Source organism: Gallus gallus, chromosome 14 (assembly GCF_016699485.2).
Source record: "Gallus gallus isolate bGalGal1 chromosome 14, bGalGal1.mat.broiler.GRCg7b, whole genome shotgun sequence".
Classification (NCBI taxonomy): Eukaryota; Metazoa; Chordata; class Aves; order Galliformes; family Phasianidae; genus Gallus; species Gallus gallus.
The window spans coordinates 2,044,766-2,063,883 of NC_052545.1; the positions used below are offsets into that span (position 1 = coordinate 2,044,766).

The 19,118-nt window shown below is 43.6% G+C and overlaps 1 protein-coding gene across 2 annotated transcripts in view; it reads right to left on the reverse strand.

Moving 5' to 3' along the window:
• The window catches only part of PRKAR1B (protein kinase cAMP-dependent type I regulatory subunit beta), an 88,555-nt gene that overhangs the window by 5,556 nt on the left and 63,881 nt on the right, over positions 1–19,118 (reverse strand). For both annotated transcript variants that reach the window (XM_004945114.5, XM_414754.8), the window contains exons 8-9: positions 17,387–17,447; positions 13,359–13,480 (exon numbers count right to left, since the gene is read on the reverse strand). In XM_004945114.5, the coding sequence (XP_004945171.1) occupies positions 13,359–13,480; positions 17,387–17,447 (183 nt within the window). The remainder of the gene's footprint in view (positions 1–13,358; positions 13,481–17,386; positions 17,448–19,118) is intronic.

Genomic DNA, 19,118 nt, shown 5'->3' on the forward strand with positions numbered 1-19,118 from the left:
CTATCCATATCACCTTCACTTTAGGTATCTCTGGGAACAACGCCATTCTAACTGGGTTAGAGGGAGAGTCCAGTGGTACGTGAACAGTATGAGCAGGGCAAAACTAGAATAACACAGAACTGTTATTGCTACACTTAATGAAGTTCTCATACTGCATTATTTAAGTGCTGACCCTGTCTCTGCTCTCATCACAGGTTTTGTGGCTGCATTTCACTTTATTTCTCAAATCTTTCTAATGCAGTTTTTGAGCTTTCTGCCCCTGTTCTGGAGCAAACCCTGCCTCACATAAATGCTATCACTCAGTAAGTCTCCCTGGGGCTGTCCTGGGAGGTACGGGCATTATCTAGCAAGGATTCAAGGGGCTTATCACTCTCAGCCCCAGCAGCATTTGGTCTCAGCGGAAAAGATTCCCCCTTAAGCAGCACACAGAAACTGGCAGGATCCAGCTCTGTGAAACAAACTGCACAATCCCAGATTTGCAGGATCAGGCTATTTAGTGCTGCTCAATTTAAAAGGCTGTCTTATACCCTGCGACACCCTGCTCATTTCAGCCTCCTACGCTGCAGAGCAGAACTTTCAGAGCACGTGCTCAAACACTGTGAAGAAGTTTGACACCATTAAATAAATCAGCACTTTGTGATGATACGAAACTGAAAGCAGACAGGCATGTCATTCTCCTAGCAGACACTTGGGAGTGAAATGATCTTCAGTGGATCCAGGAATATTCCCTTTCAGTCACTAGGGAGTGCCTGTATTCGCAGGAACTGATATCACTAACCTCCCCTCCTCTCCTCCGAGTAAATACAGGCATCCTATTGCAAAAACAACAGGAGTAGCAGCTCCAAAAGCAATGTGCCATCAGCACTCTCTGGCAGCCTCACCCCACGCACCTGCTTACTCCCTCTGGAACAGTTCTGCCATGGTGCTGAGAGCACTTATTCATGTCTTTCAAGTGCATCAGCAGTTTGCTTTGTAAAAATTTATGGCTTAGATACGGCACCATAATTTAAGATATAAAAAATAAGGTTTATAATCCATGCGCTCCCACCCTCCCAAAGTAATGAGATTTTGATAGATGTTTCGCTTTTTACTCTCAGACCGTATGGGTGAGGGAGACATCTGGATCAACATGAAGATTCCCACGCCTGATCCTGCATGTACTCAGAAGTACAGACTACTTCAGGAGCTCTATTTTTACATTTAAGTGCAAATCCTGTAGCCAGGAGTTGGCCTGAGTAGCCTGGCTATAAAAGGCAAGTGCTCAACAAGATGGTCAGAGGGGAAATCCTGTAGTTGTTCCTCCGTTCCAGCAGAGGAAGCTCAGAGGATCGGATGGGATCGCTCCCAGCAGCACGACACGGTGCAGTGCTGGGTACCAGTGAGTGCTGGGCACCGATGAGTGCTGGGTACCAGGGGCAGACGTGGGAAGGGAGACTGAGCCCTCCTTTTTAGACTTTGTCATTTAAAAGTCAGTCTTGTTAATGTTCTGTTCCCACTGGTCAAACCTCCCACTTCAAAGACATGGCAATCACTAAAACATACAGTGAGCTCCATAGAGATGTACTTGGCATTATTAAAACTGAAGAATATTTATTCTATGATGACCGTATGCAATGTCAATATCTATGCCCTTTCAATACACTTAGCATACAGAATAAAATTCTACCTGTAAGAAAAAGAAATGTAACGGCAGACAGGTTATTCCCCCATTCCCCGTTGCACTTCTGCCCTGGTTTTGAGCTCCGAAGGCTTTTTTTGTCGACTTCATTTTCCCCTGCACAATTCACTAGAAAAGAGCAATGCAGTAGTTTTTTCTATAGAATTAGTGATGAAAAAGGTCAAGCCTTTCTATCCGCTATTGCTATTAACTCTATCAATCACTATTATGAACGTACCTTTGCTCTTTCTCACTTTGTTAATCCACGCACTCCCATTCAGAAGATAAGTTTCCCCTCACTCCACAGTAACACAAACCCTCATTATACGGTGCTATGAAATCTTTGCAGAGTTGCTACAAAAGACGAAGGAAGAAACTGTGGAGTGGCACAAAACATCCCTGGTGAATCACACAGGACTCCATGTAAGGACTCCTACTGGTTTGAATGGAAGCAACAGCAGATAGCAAATGAATCAGAAGATCTTTCACATAGAGTGGTTCTGTTCGCATAGAACGATTCTGGGAGTATTTTATTTAACTGCAGGCAAGACTTCAAAAATGGCCATTTAAATCAATTCAGCTGCCTTTAAGTGAAACCTTCAACAACGTTGGTTCAAAGCGGTTGTTTGGTTTGCTTATCTCTAGTGAGTTTTCTCCGTCCATTAGGGCGCAGTGCAGCTTACAGTGAGAGAAGAGACAATGCCCACACTGGAAACGTCAGCTACTGCCAGCTTTGAACACAGAGATATGACTTTCTGCACATTCTAGTCTTTTAATTCAGTGTAACTCTGGAAACCTTTCACTGATTTCAGCAGATTTTTGGAAAGCCACCACCTTGGCCGTATCTTTAAGATTCAGTGGTGCAATGTCAAATAAGCTCCAAAGGGAACACACGGGGAATCAGGGCCACTGTGACACCTCTGAGACCTGGAGAGAGAGCAGTGCTGCAGAAATTACCTTTACACTGCAACCACTCCGGTTACAGTGCATATGATTATCATAACGTAATCATCATAAAGTTATAACATCAGTATGCCGTATTTTATTGGCTATATATCCCAACACTGATGCACGCTGCCATCCTGCAAAGGCAGAAAGCAAGCAGCCCTTCCCAGCCAGCACAAATCTTACACCCGAGCTCTGCAGCCACACTGGATCCTAAATGAAATGAAGCCACACCTGCATGAGACTACTGCATGGACATCTCAGCTTCCATCCATTCTGCTATCCAGGCACATTTGCACCACTTGAGAAATAACATCCACCCGAAAGAGAGGAACAAAGCTGTGCAGAGCAGCCACCAAAATAGCCACCAACATAAAGGTGCTTTTAAAAATGACAATCAATCATAAACCAAGTGCAGCTTAAAACAGCAGAATCAACCGAGCCACAGGGCATTTCCTAGGGATATACGAGAGGCCGGGGTTAAGGCCCAGACATGACTACACCCAGCCAGCCATTAATCACCAGGAAATGCCTTTGCCTTGATCATTTACTATTTAAAATCGTAGACATTTGACATGGGAAGACCTTTTAGATCATTTTGCTCATCTCAGGCAATCTTCCCCTTCGGTATTTCTTTAAGGCAATCTGTGTTAAGCATGTCCTGTGTCTGAAAGTACTCCCCTTGAAGCAAAAGAAATATTAAGGGATGGGACAAGACAGGATTCAGGCAGAGAGACCAACAGACATGGTGCAGAGCCAGCAGAAGCGGAACACGCTGCTCCAGATGCGCTGTGCCTCATGGATGGAGAGCCCTGCAACACTGGGGTGAAACAAAGCGGTTTTGCACAAAGAATAAAAACTGGGAAACACTTTTTTGTTGTCGCTGGAAGGCTTTTCAGAATCACAACTTGAAGCTCTGCTGTCTCTTGAGTTCACAGTGTTGCCCTCGAGGTGCAGCCCGCAGGTGTCTGACACATCCACACATGGGGAACCCAGAGCCTTCACTGAGGGCCGAACTCCCAAGGGTGCAGTGCAGAGCAGGGAACGTCTCCAGGCTCAGGGCACGGCAGCCCCACACCTCTTGTCCACCTCCCCAGTTGCCCTTGGGCACTGGAAGGCTTGGAAGTGAGAAGATGGAGGCACAGGGGTGATGAAAGTGGCCTTGGGCACAGGACAGCCCCTCAGCCTGGCTCTGCCCAGCTGCTGCTGGCAGGAAGCCGCCAGGCGGCTGCACCGCGGCCCAGGCGCTGGGCTCCAGTCGTGTTCTTTTCTCTGCTCTTAGGATCTGAGTTGTCCCTCTTATTACACATCCCATCCACCTGTTACAGTGGTGACACAAAGCAGATCTGCTCAGCAAAGGTGGGCTCCGCGCTGGGTTTTAATGAATCATCCCAGGGATACTTGGCCTTGACTAATCAGTAGCTTCTGTGGGAAAACAACTGAATTAATATTCCTCCCGGTGCCAGATTTTAAAGGCTGTCTGTGCCAAGCTCTGTGGATTATTGGCAACAATGCACTGTTTTCCTCCCTCCGACATGTCAGCGTACAAAGCCATAAAAGTCACAAAGGAAAAAAAATGTTGCATTTTAGAGATTCTTTCTTTCTACAAAGCTAGCCATTATCTTTACTCTCTCCAAAGCCAGGAAATGTCCACAGAGTCAACATAAAAGTGACTCTATAATGGGTTATTCATCAACTGCTCGTGTTTGTGGCTGCCCTTACAGTTACGGTGCGGCCTGCTCCCACCTGCAGACATGGGACGCAGGGCACAGAGCACACGCTAACAGCGCACCTCCCTCACCCTGTCCACCAAATCCTCTCTGGTGAAAATCGGTTTTAGCTGCTGATGTTGTTTTACGGCCCAATTACTCCTACCACCATCTGCTTCTTTGTGAAAACATTCTGTAGATACTGAAGTAACCAGACCAAGCAAAAGTCTGAGACAGGCAGCATCGTTAAAGTCTCAGTGCTAATGTTGTGAGCAGGGCTGGGCCAGCAGCTGCAGACAGCCAGGGCAAGAGCTGCGGGGCAAGAAGCAAAACTTGGAGTAAAGCAGGGGAAGGGGAAAGGGGAGCTTATCACAGAGATCAGGAAAATCCCTATGGGAAGCTTTCCTAAAGTCCCGTCAGTCGGTGAATCCCGAGTATTTGTGGACCGCGTTTTCTGATTCTGAAATTCAGAAGCAAAAAAAAAGCCTCTCAAAGGTGCCTCTTCCTGAAAGACAGTGCAGAGAGCCTTGCACATTCCTCTGAATCCACATTATAAAGCTAATGGCCGAGCCCTCGGGGATGTATTATTTCAGTCATCTCAACATTATCTTTGCAGAGGAGGGATAAAAGCTGTCCCGGGGAATTTTAACATGATCCAGAGGAAGGGCTGAGCTCCACCACGAATCAGGAAACACTCCGTTTCTTTCCCACCAGGCTGGACACCACCATATTCCAGGCCATGCCAATGTGGCAGTATTGTTTAAACACAGAGGGGCATTCCTTGGGTCAGCTTAAGGATGGAGCTCCTTGCTCCTGACAGAAATGTCCTTCATTTCACTTTACATTTACCGTGGTCTTGGTCACTTTGGGTAAATACTTTGAACTGGGGCCTTTGAGCTCTGTCTTCAACACCAGAAGAGTTTATAAGGATGCTAAGAACCTCCTGAAAACACTGTGGGGTAAACAGCCCGGCCTGCTCTCCTTACTCACACAGAAGTACTTCACTATGTGGGAACCTCCACTGTTTCTCCAGACCTTCCTGGCAGCAAACTCCACTGAGCAAGAGAGAGCACTCAAAACAAAAACCATACCTTGAAGTATTATATACATGAAGTCACAGGCAGTTTTGAGCACAAAGAAAAACTAACGTGCTGATTTTGATGAAAACTGAAATGGAGACACATGCATTAAGAATGAAACAGCCAATTATTAACGCTGGGATCTACATCTCTGCACACCAAATGATCTCCCATTTTCCACATATTCTATAGTGGTAAGAGGACAGGGTGTGGCTGAACGTCCAGCACAATCTTCCATTTATGGGTTTACAGATGTTTTAAATTGCAGCTGAATGAGACTGAAGACTCCTACACAAGATGCCATGTCAGAAATGAACAGGGGAAACCTCCATAGCCTTTTTGTTTTGCTTTGGATATAGCACGTGCAAAGAGAAGTGCTTCTAAACCTTTGAGAACTGGATTGTTGCACTGCATCTTCCTAATGTTTTGCTTTAAGATACAAGTTTACTGATGTCCCAGTGAGACAGGGTAACACAGAAAGCCCTGCATGTACCTTGAGGTTCTGGCATACACAGTGTTCTCAGTCGCCGTGTCCTGGAAGACCGCTAGCATGTCACTCCTCAGCTGCCACTGCAGCCCTTTGGGACTGCTGATAGCATCATTCCTGGGAGAGCTTTGATTTTACAGTTAAGGATCAGCAGTTCTAGGGCTACTTTCCAAGAGAAGACAAATCCTTTGAACTACATAGCCAAAGACACTGCAAAAATTCCTTTAGCCAGAAAACAATCTTGGATTTTTATTAGTTCCCAAACTTTGACTTATGAAAGACTATCATACAAAAACAAGGGAAGAAATAAACAAATTTTAGTCGGCAGTACGAAGTGCAAATGAGTTCCACATAAGCTGCAGTAGAAAACTGCACCCATCATTTCAGGGCAGTAAAATCTAATGCGAAGGAACAAGGATGGTCAGTTGGTGGGGTACCCTGGGATCCTGGCCATAAAACCCACACCTCTCCACCTTGGGCCTATTGTGGGAGAAACCAGGAAGACCCAGACCTGCAAGGTGCCCTATTCTCAGACTGTTTTTCAGTAGGAATGATGAATTCTCTTAACTCTTGTGTCTTTGCTTCACACTGGAACATGTAAGGTGGAGGCTGCTTCATGCACCTCGTCACACAGGTGTAGCGAGCATCAGCCTCATGAAGTTCATGAGAGTAAGACAAGTGGGCAAGTATCTAAGAGAAAATAAGTAGATGAAAAGGTGGCATATATTTTATACCACCGTAATTATTATCCTCAAAATTATTTTGTCCTACGTATACAGAAGGCCATGTGCTTGTGCCAAACCAGGTGAGAATTTGTGTTAAACATTGGCTGTGTACACTGTTTTTAAATTGATTCGCTCCCCAGCAGACTCCTTTCAAAGAAACTTCTTTTCTGTAATGTAAGAACTATCTAACAGAATGGTGTTGGAGAAGGATGATGCAAGAGGGCTTAATGCTGATTGTGGACAGGAGATTGAGTCATGACTGGTTTGACAGCACTTCTTTAACCGTGCATTTTTCAACTATTATACATTATTCTCCAATCTCCGGGTTCATAGCAACTCACAGAATTTACATACAGTTGTCCTGGTTTCTGCCTCAAATGAGGAACAAAATCTGCAAAGTTCTAAAATAGACCAGAAATATTAGCTAATCTGAAGTTTCACAGAATCGTTAAGAAAACGATCCAGCACACATTGCTCCTGAGGTTACGGATTTTGCAGAACACACCACAGGAGCCGGTACTGCCATGGATGTTGGAGGGTGGGAGAAAGCTGGAAGGAAGGACTGAAAGCTGCATCACTCACAGCTCCTCCATTGCTGGTAGAAGAAGGAGGAGAGCAGCCACTCGCTCACTACAAAATACTGGCAACAGAGGAGAGAGAAGGGCATGCTCAAGATTTTACATATATGCAGCCTGATGTATCACTCACAGAACCCAAAGTGAACTCAACAAGAGGTGGTCTGAGACTGCATTTAAGTCACTTGGGCTCAGCAAGACACTTCGCCTCCATCCCCAAGCAGGATGGCAACCAACCACATGCCTCAATTTATATCTTTGATGTCATCTGGCCATTAAAAATCTCATCCTGAATGCAGACGAACTTTGAAGTGGGGCAAATGGAAACACCACTGTGTGAGCGCAGGCAGGTGATAGTGACAAAACTCAGACTACCTTTCCTGTAAGTGCTCTGCAGTAACCAATGTCTGCGCAGTTAAAAACAAGCAAAGCACAGAGCTCTTAGGAACTGCTGGTTCTGCTTATTAGGTATATGTTGTTTATTAGGCGTATGAGGAGTTGCTGTAGACTGCCCTTAACAAACATACTCAGTATCAACAAAATCCTGGTAATGCTAGGCAGTTCGGATTGCAGCCTTTGAAACTCCTTTTCTAGACAACATTCATCTTCCTAATTAATAATTAATCACACTGTGTTTTTAAAGAGATTATCAGGTGTGATAGCAGAGTGTGCCTAAGGCAGTGACTTCATTAACCGTACGGAAGAAGTTTACTTTGTAGTTCTCCTGCGTGTCGTAGGGGTAGGTGCCAAAGGGGTCTCTCTTGGGTTAGAATGTCAAAGAGCAACAATTTAAGGCAGGAAACAATTGGGCTATTATTTTTCTTTTTCTTTTTCTTCTTCTTTTTTTTTTTTTCCTTAAAGAGCTTTTAAATCATAAATCTTCAGTTGCCTCTTGTGCAATTTAAGACTCAAGTCTCCTTTTCCTATGAAAGGGCCAATTCTACAGGGGGTGAGCCCGAGGATCTTCCTCTGCTCCTTCACGTTACCATGGCACAAAAGGTTTACAAACACTGTTCCACCTAACAAGGCGTTTGTGCAGAGATGCTGCACGGCGTGCCAAGAGTGTCAGCAGGGTTGGAAATGCTGATTTCACCTACAGGATGGTATCTCAAGCATGCTTTCAGCAGTCACAGTAACTCATAGTGGATCCTGCCCAGACTGGAGCCAGTCTGTGGCCCTGACTGGAAACATCAAGAGCAGTATGACAACTAGCAGCCCCCAGCAGGCACCACGCTGTTTTGAATGTGATCTGCACTATTCTTGGCTGGATCAATAATTATTATCAATTCATTCAAGTGATTTCCATCAATTGGGCAGCTCTCTGTACTAATTTTGGAACGATTTCTGTGCTTCAGGTGAAAATTTTCCCTTATTTTCCAACTTTGCTATTCCCATTCCCTAGTTTCCGTACTAATGGATACTTAATATGATTTCCCATCAAGCTGCTGCTCACCATCATGGAGTGTCATCAGGATTATTCCCACTGATGTAGAAACAGAGGTATGGGGTGGGTAACACTGCCTGCAGGCTGCTCTGACAGCCACCAGGACAACAGGGAAGAACACCAATCCCAAGCTTCTCTTCTGTGCTCTTCACACAAGAGTTGCAGAGGAGGCTGGAACTACCCACTCTAACTTAACACCCATCTACAGTGAAAAAAAGTATGTTTTAAAGTTTTTTTTTTCCAATAAAATTTGTAATGTGAAACCGCTTGATACAATGGGTTCACTTCTCCTTGAACTTCCTCCTGCCAATTATCTTTTATTTTTAGATCTTTTATTTTTAGACTGCTGCGTGTTATCACTGGGCAGCTCAACCAACAATTAATTGGAATTGTTTTGCTTCTCACGCGGTTTTCTTTCTTTGCTTTAGGCAGCACTTGAACTAAACTGTCCTCGGAGGAGATGACAGCATGGACAGCACGCTAAGGACGAGCACAAGCTGGCACAATGGGGCACTCTCACTGCAGTTCTCCCCTCCCACACCTGCATACATTTGCATCTGTGTGTGCATTTTTCTCAAGCCATGTCAAACTTTATGGAGAATTAGAGCCATATGGCAGCAGCTCAGCAAGCAAACAGCACAGAGAGCACTCAGTATGAGACCAGCATGGGAAGACTCCCTGAGCACAGTCAGTGAGCCCCACAGCAGTGTGTGCCATACATGGTGCCCAGCAGTGACAAGCAGATCCAAGTGATGTGAGGTGGGGAGGGGTGGGAGCTGGGAATCCCAGCAGGGCACCGCAGGGCTGCGATCCCATCAGCTCTGGCTGCTGCTTAGTGGGCTCTTCTTCAGGGTGCAGTGCCACCAAGCCAAGTCTGAAGCTGAAGTTACAGAATGGTACACGATCCCAACCTCTGTTTTTACTACTATTGTCACTACCTTGTTCAGTAACCTAGACAACAGCAAAAATCTCCTTCCAGTCCCACAGCACCACTAAACTGGCCTGAACTACTGTTCATACTGAAGTCAGTGGCAAAGCACGAGCTGGGAACAAAAATCAGCCCTCATTCTAACAACATTTCATTTAAAGGGCCTTGGCATTTCCTATGTCCTTTAACTCTGCAAAGCTCACATGCTTTTGCAAGCTGCTACTTTAAGACACTAGCTAAAAATATTTGCTTTATCTGAAGTCAGATGAATAAATCCTCCCTACTGTTGGGTACACAGTGTGGCAGTGTACAATACAACTGCAAATTTATTTGTTAGAAACTGTACATCTGTTATGATTTACGCTTGCCAAAATATTATTCTTTATGGCAACAATTGTTTCACGGTGCTTAAAGTTTTTCACCTCTGTGCCAGGAATCTCATATGGGATAATTCCATGACCTTGGAATCCAACAGATACATTCCACATCTGTCTGGTCTGGGAAAGCCCGGGTTTGTTGTGTGAAAAGCATAGTGGGAAACTGAGACCTGGAAATATCTGAAAATACAAAAACTGCAGGGCTGCTGCTTTTTTCTTTTCTTAATTACCAGTTTCAAGTGCAGTAAATCAATCTCACAAAAGCAGTCACTTTGCTTCTGTAAGCACGCATTCATTTCTCAGCCTATCTTCAACTGAAGGGACACGGTACAAACATTAAAAAAATTCTATTGCTGGAAAAAATTGCAGCCTTGAAATACTCAAACTAAATCTTGTTGAAGGCTGTGTCAGATGTAAATGAACAAAACACCCAACCTGCCGCAAGGAAACAACGCGCTGCTGCCTGTGGCAGTCCTTAAATCTCAGGGTAATATTCTTCTCATTAGATTTCTCCCAGAAAGTGACCACAGACAGCTTTGTGAGCAGTGGACTTACAAAGCACGGTTTCCCGTGGTTTTTCCCCATGCACATTTTCTGTTATTCCAGTAATTTTGCTGAGCTCATGCTGCAGCCTTTGCATTTCCACGCACAGAGCCTGTACTTCTAGCAGCCCACACCCTGCCACGGGCTGGAGGCAGATGCTGGACAGAAAGCCATGAAAAAGGTTGTTCTCAGAAAGAAAAAAAAAAGGGAACAGGTGAATCTGCTTGACTGGCAGAAATGGGCGCCTATGTACTCCTGTCCATAGTAACCACGATGAGATTCCTGGTTTCAATCAGGAGTTTTGCACTCAAGCTGGAAATGTCCTTTCAAGAGGTGTGTACCAGGTGCACTTCAGGCTGCAAATCCCAAGGGTGCCAGCTCCCATGGTGGTAATGTCCTCCTGCAGGACTAGGAGATGGAAAGGACAGCATCCCATAGGATGGCACCAAGGAAGGCAGCACTGCAGGCTAACCACAGATGAGCAATTTATGGAGATCACAGAGAATGGTGCAAACAACCGAAAATCCACATGCTGTCCTTGCTGTCTGCAAGAACCTTTCAGAACAGAAGTCTCAAGGTCCCACCTGGAACCAACATTTGTGATGCTGGTGATCTCTGCAGGTGTACCAAAGACTTACAAATTGGTAACGGATATGTCTAAGGCATTCTGCAAACAACCGTGTTTTGTAATAACTCAGCATCTTATCCAAAAATTCTGTAGCAAAGTGTAGCTTTGTACTACTGCACATACCAGGCTCCAAAGGAGGCTGCGTCCTGGTGATGTATGCAATGGTTTCTGCATGCATGGCAGCCAGCAAACTGGCTGCATTTGTAGTGTCCTGGACTGCACAGCCACAGACATCAATAAACATATGAAAGACCCTAATGACTGTCAGACATATTGTGACAACAAACCAGCTTTCAACCAGCGTCTGTACAGAAAGTGCTCCCAGTGGCTTGAATCAAATCTCCTGCAGATCAGTCTAACATCAAAGATGCAAACTCCTGTGAAATCAGGTTTAAAACACAAATCTTGAATTTTCTGTGAGCAGACACAAATACTTCTGCAGCACAAGAAATAGCTATAACTGGATGTTCATTCTTTAATGCAGAACAATGCAGGCAACTTTCAGAGTAATAAACTATGCAAGATTTACAGTGGATGGGTGAGGTGAGCAGATACTTTATGATTACACAGTATGCAGTGCTAATACTTTCTTACCCATTCAAGTCTTTACAGCTGTTCCTTCATAGGGGGGAAAGAAAGGCCCTTGGTAATTCTTTAGCAATCTGCCAATTTTCCATATAGGATTTTTTGATGGCTAAGAAAATCAGGTTTTTCTAGTCTCACGCTGCTGCAAGGAATAACAAGATACTCAATAATACTCATAGAAATAAAAATTTCATAGTTCCAAAGAGGCACAGTAGTTCCTCAGGTCTTCTTATTCAGTAAAGATCTTGCTAATGAGACAAAAAACAACATCTAAGTAATAGTTAATCTGTTTTTATTCCCTCACTATTGATTTGAAGGCTCATCACATATTTAAAGTTCCTCAGTGTGTAACTGTGTGCTCTGCAGGTGTGGTTATTTGCACTGACAATTTTGTGAGCATCAGGAGATAAACTGTGTTCATAAATCATATACATATTTCAACACCAGCATCCAACACTCGAGAGGGGAAAGAAAGAATGGAATTTTAAGTGTCAAACATTGATTATGAACCAAATTTTGGCTGCCTTGGGTAGAGGCAACTGTCCAAAAATCCATACTTAAGCAGCAAAGGAAAACCTCTTGGCCCATAAACCATTTGGAATGGGTGCTGTGCAAACCCCTTATCATCTGCATGGCACAAGGTCTCTTTCCTCCAAACAATCATGTCATAGCACAGCATCTGATGGAACCCAAAATGTATTCTATGTACTTACAACTGGATTCTAAGGCAACACAATGACACCAGTTTCATCACAGTCTGACCCACTTTCTCTCACCAGAGGAATTCAGATAGCTACTACCCTTGTACCACCACTGCCTTATTGCTGGTCGTGTAACACATGGCCTGAGACATGAACTTGAACTGTCACCACACAACCATATGCCAGTCTATAGATTTGTGTAGGAGCACTCATAGCCAGCACTGAAAAATATGTCCCAAACTCCTATTTCAATCCATATGCAGTCATATCCTAATGCTGTCTTGTTAGCCTAAGTCTCTCAAATGCCTTTTTATAATTTGTTAAATCACAGTGTTTAAGTATTTGTGTGAGATACAGAGGACCCAAATATTTATGCCAGAGAGGGAGGAGAAAACCCATCAGCATCTGTTTGCAGAAGTGAGATGGTGCAACTGAAGTGTCAGATAATCTCCCAAAAAGATGTCAGTATTTTCAGCTGCCTGACAGAACTGTCTGCTTGTGTGAGAGTAAACAAGAAAATGGCTCCACCATTTGGACTGAGTTTAAGGCACAACAAAGAACAAATGATCCATTTTCAGATCAGGTCTCTTGTTCCAGTCTACAGATGTTTGCTGCAATTTCCCTTGTAAGTCCTTCTGGGAACAAAGATCAACGCACCGTGTGGCTGGCCAGCCTTGTAAAGTACTGACAGTTTGGAACAATCAAAAAATGAAGTAGAAAAGAAACCTTCACATGGTAAAGACAGGAGACACACCTCGAAATTCCTCCGTGCCTTACACTTTCCTGGAAATCAGGGACAGCCCTGCAATATTTCCACAGAACTGGCCCCTGAATTCTTCTGAATTTTGAGTCATTTTCCTTCTTTATGTTCAGATCTATGCCGGAGTAAGAGATTACACTGAAAGCAAATGCCTCTAATACAAACTCTTGATCTTTACCAGGAAAAGCCACGGCTGATCAGGGTGCCAAACTTACCTCTGTAATAATGAAAAAGTCATCACCGGGCTCTCCCTGCACAACAATTTTTTCTCCATCTTCAAACTGGACAGGTTCCAGCGCATCAGCCACTGTCAGCCGCTCCCATTTATCCAGGGACTCTAAAATATTGAAGATCATAAAACTTTATTATAAAAAGATTCTAACTTTGGCAGAAGATTCATATCTAAACTGACAGCTCCGATATGCCTGGTTCTGTTATAGAAGAAACATTTCTTTCATCCAGGCACTTTGCACGAACCTCAAGTTGGGAAACATGAATACATTTATTCATTGTGCCTTAGACTTTAGTAATCACTCAGATAAGGATCTTAAAAGTTGGACAGGAATAGTTGGCTGCAGTTCCCTAGGTCTGCGATCAGCTCTGCGCTGCCCCGGTGCTGCAGGAGCAGCCCAGCTGTTCTGAGACACCGCTGAGATCCTCTCCTGCCTCATCCCGCCCCAGGTGCCAGAACAAGTCCTGGTGTCTTTTCAGCAGCACTGCTCTCAGATGGTTAACAACAGCCTTCTAAATAAGCACTGCAAAGGTGCTAATCCAAAAGATGAGATCAGGAGCTCCTGGAGCCAACACCAGTCCCTGTTAGCATGCGCAGCAGTGGGGCTCAGTCTGCCTTGGTAAAGCTGCACCTCTGTTTCATTTGCAATTCTGGCCATTGGGGCTGCACACAGAGGTGTAAGAACTGTTTTTCTTTTCCTTCTGCCACTCAGAGAAAAAAAAAAAAAAAGCTATAAAACTTCAAAGTAAACTTCAATAAGAAATTATTAACAGTCTGTTTTATGAGTAAAGGAACTGACAAAGCCTGGCTCCTGGGGCTTTGTGTCCTTATCGCCTACCTGCAGCTGCCACCATTCCCTCTGATACCTGCATGGCAAAAGAATCTGCAGAGCGGCCAGCTCTGGGCTGCTCACTGACCTGCTGGCTTCCTCCCAGAGCCTTTCTAAGGGACAAATTCTATCTGTCCTGCCTTTGGAAAGATAAGGGACAGTAATTTGTGTCTCTTTCTTTTGCCTCTTTGCACGAGAATTCAAGAGAATTAATTGTATTTGAACTTCTGCCTTTTGTATCAGATTTGAGTGAGAAAAGCAACAGGATTAGAAGTTATTAAAAGGAAAAGATAACACAATGATATAACCCTCATAGCTTTCAAAAGTTGAGCTAAAATTCATGTACTAGAGCTCTGCTGATTCTTGCTTAACTCATTAGGAGTTACTGAACAATTTTAAGTAGCTTCTATGGCTTCTGACAACAAGACCAGACTTGGGTTGCTTGCTCAGACTCTGGTTTTCACAGTTAGTTCAATACGCTGCTCGGAAGCATTGTGGGAATGTGGAAGAGTTGTTCTCTAAAATCCAGAACGCCCTTTGGCTGAGCCCAAAGAGTGCACGGAGTCTGACAAGGCTAAGTGGGTGAGCAGTGCACGGAAGGTAAGCTTTCAGTTGCTTGACACAAATACCTCTTAATACTCCCATGCATTTTCTGTTGCAACTTGAGAAATAATTACTCCTAATATTTTTCCCTCCTATAATCACTAACAGACCTTCCTGGTATATTTGTGGTCTTTCGTATAGAACCATCAATATCCAAGTCCAAGCTCATACTGTCAATTCAAACAGTGCTCTGTTTGACTAAAAATAAGCATAAAGCTCTTCCATACAGACTAGAGTGGGCTTTTTCTTTTTCTTTTCCTTTTCCTTTTTTTTTTTCTTTTTTAAAGAAAGAGCTCAGTAATTAAGAATGAAAAGAAAGAATCTCTTTAAACTTCTTCAGTTGCCTTTATGAAAAATTCAAAGCTAATTCCAGCTCTAGTCACGAAGCGTCTCTCTTTTGTCTAAAGGAATTATGCCACTACAGATCCATTGGTTAATGGGTCTTGCAAGCAGAGTACCATATAGAACTCTGTACATGACAGAACTTAACATTTGAGTCGCAGAGTTGAATTCGAACAACAAAGATAGTAAACCAACCTTTTCAATTTCTAAGCTGTTCATTTAAATTCATTACTGTACATTTAATTAAAGGCCAGGGAAAATATTTAAATTGATTAGTTTCAACGTATCTTCTTAGACAGGCAGTTACTGATAAGCTAAAAAATCCTTAGGATTAAAAAAATAAGTAGGTCGCTTAGAAAGTAATGCCTCCTATTTATTTTTATGGAAACTACTACAGCTACAAAGAGCACAATAACACTATCTGATGGTGACACCACAACTCGTCATCACTAATGATGCAATCCAGGAAACTGTCACCTTTGGCCCTGTATTGGTTTAATAGGTCCTGACAAATTTGCATATGGTGTTCATTCTGATCCTATGTGAGCTTTCGTGGGAAACACCTGCTTTTCCAATGTTGCTACCATCATTTCTGACAATGCCAATATTCAGCTCCACACACAGTTCCCTGATCATAATCTGATTTGTGTGGATGAGCTGATCAAGACGTGCTTCGTTTTGTGGTGGGACAGCTGTGCATGGCCACCCAGAACATGGCTTTTCTGTCACGTTGCTGTCACTGCTGCTGAAACGCACCACTCACCCCTCACTGTGCTCACATCCACTGTTCTGTCTCCAGAAATGTTCAGCAAGTGTTGATGAATGTCAGGGGGCAATGTTAAGGCATGAGGTGAAGCTGACTTCCTAGTACCACTTTGAGATGTCTCAAATACTTCTGTTTTCCAGCTGTCATCTACTCTTCAGACGCATGAAATAAATCCTTAAACATCTCACCTAAATTCTCTCTGTTCCTGAAATGATGTGTTATTTTGTCCAGTGCTTTCCTGTACTTAAAAAAGGTTCAAGTGTTGAAGCCCTCACTCGTTTCTTACTGAGTTTGAAAAACCATTCTGCAAAGTAGGATATAACTATCTTGCAAACCACGTGCTTAAGGAAGTGCATCTCTGAATAACTATTCTACTCTGAAATTGTTTTGAGATGTCTCATTGTAATTGCTTCCTATTAGTACAGGTGCAGAGATGCTTTTTTCTTTAAATACTCACTGTAATTAAGTATAACTTATGCTTTTAATATAGAAAGTTTTAAATTAAGCATAAAAGAAGGCATTTAAATGATGTAAACTTCATTAATAAGTAAGCTATATACTTGGCTTGCTTTAAGCACACAAATATAGTTGAATAGTTCAGGCACCTCTCCAAAGTTCAAGTCTATTTTCATGAAGACTCTCATATTTCAGGTGCATAAGCTCAAATCACAGAGGAATATCTTAAGCATGAAACAGAAAGTGTTTAAATAGGAAGATAAATACTTTAATTATGTAGGAAATAAATCCTCAACTGTTTTTTCAAAATAGCCCTAGCAGAAGCATGATGTTTCTCATACAGAACCAACATTTCATTGCACTGACTAACACCGTCCTCCCTATTAGAAGTTTCTGTTCTGCTAATGGTGATTGATTGGTCCGGCATTATGGGTTTGTTGTTTTTCCTACTGAAGGCCATCAAGAACATGTCTGAATTTCGTGGCTATCACATTAATCAAAGGGAAACAAAATCCAAGGACAAGAAGCTAAACAGATGTTTTAAGAATGTGAGACAGAGGCTGTAAAAGGCACAGAAGAAAAAATTCAGTCCATTTTGATTTGTGAGGTTAGTTTGCTTAGTGCACGTAAATATAGGATTCCTGCAGGAAAAAGCTTCTCACCTGCCACCTGGAAGGATGTAACTGACTTTATGACAAATTCGTCACTCTGTTCTGCTTTCTCTTCTATCCACACGCAGTTACTGCAGCAGCAGCTACTGAAAGGTTACCAATGCATGTCTGCTCACATATTTAAGGAAAGATGTGCCCTTCAAAGAAATGTTCAGTGCTTATTAAAGAATGAGAAAAACAAGTCCTAAAAAGGGCTCTTTACACTTTCATTCCCTAGGAAACGGTGCAGCTGTGAGATCTCCTGTTTGACCACCACTGCTTTCATCATGCCATCAAAGACCAAAATTCACTCAGCCAACATGTACAACAGAGGAACTAACATGCAAGTCCAAAGGGCAACTGACCCAAAATGGAGACCTTGCTCAGGAATTCTTCATACATCTTCCGCTTTCTCAGCGTGCTGCCCTGTTATTAAAGGAGAGAGAAAAGAAGGTAGGGCATTACACAAAGTATTTTTGTGATTTCTTCCTACGACTGCTTTTTTTTTTCCCTCCCCTTCCAAATCTTAAGCATAGCCAGTATAAACAGCCAAAGGCAAATGTTTCCCCATAAAATGTCTGGGCAAGTTGTGTTCCTGATAAGCAAAGACAGAAGGAATCAAATTCAGCCCTGGTGTAATTTCACTGACTTCACCGACTTCCCTGGTGTTACTGGACACCAAGGATGAATTGTGTCCATTATTATAGGCACACATTTAGCTTCATCAATTAACTCCTTAACTAATTCAATATATATCTTGTTACCAGTGAGGCCCTACGAGAAGGGAACTTACAATGACAAAGTGGATAAAAGTGCCCCCCTCATGGATCCCATCCTCTCAGGTTAGAAACTCCAATGCTGGCAGCGTCTGTGTGCCAGCCTGTGTTTACATCCTGCACGGTGCTGTATGCATTGTTGCTGCTGAGCAACCTATTCATATTACCATTTTAACACAGTGGAAATGTTTTGGAGCAGGGAATCCATCAATGTATGCACAGTCAGCAGCACAGTCATTCCCAATTCAGATTTTCTGTGTGATAAATTACCAGGAAAACTTATGCTTACATGCATGCAGAGGAGCCATTCCAGAAGGTGTTTTTGTCACAGACTGTTATGAATATATACAATGCAACATTACCATACAAAAATTACTACTAATCTAAAGCTCCTGCGGTCACAGCAGTGACTTGGAAGTACAAAGAGGAATTCCAGGGCTTTCCTTTCACTGTGCTGTTCCAGTACATGACAGCCCATGTTGTTTTGTATGGGACAGACTGTGGTGGATGTCAGAGGCTGCCTGGTGTCTATGAGCCCGATCTAGAGAACAGGAGTACAGCAGCATGGAGGTAACAATGCTCATCTTCTGAAGAAAGGGAAATGAAGATGGCATTTATTCTCAGGCCAGAAAGAAGAGAGAAGCAAATGTCAGTGTCTGCCTTCTCTCTTCCTACGAGTGCTGCTCAGGTGGGGCCTGATCCAACAACCCCAAAGCACAGGCAATTCTTCCACCAAAGCACCAGGCTGCAGCTCCAGCTCCTAACAGGAGCACCAGCAGAAGCTGCTGGGCACCCTCCAACATTACCCTCCTCTCCTGGGCTACCGCTGCTCTGGAATTACCCCAGCAGCAGCAGAAGCCCCTCCGGGGTCTCTGAACCAGCAGCACCAGCTCCCAGGGTCCCCCCTTTACACCCCTCCATAATTTCTGAGCCCAGTGATGACAGTTCCCCTCCCAGAGATAGCATCAGTAACCCCGGTCTGACCTCTCTGTCTGACAAACCTGGTTCTCAACCTCGGAGGCCCCTGGAGCATTTGAAGTGCCAAAAAGAAAAAAATGAACTTCAAACGGAGGAGGCTCTGCAAACCACGCCAAATCCTGACAGCTCACTGCGAGACAAAGAACGGAAAGCTGGACACTGCGCATTGTTGCCTTCCTCCCTGCAATCGAGTGGAAACTAGACCTGCAAAATTGACAGCTGTGGAAAACCAGATTGGTGGTTTAGTGTGATGGGCCAGGGCACCCAGGGACAGATGGGGAAAACGCTTTTAAAATGACTGTGGACACAGATGAATTTTAAGAAGCAGTAATCAGTGGCCATA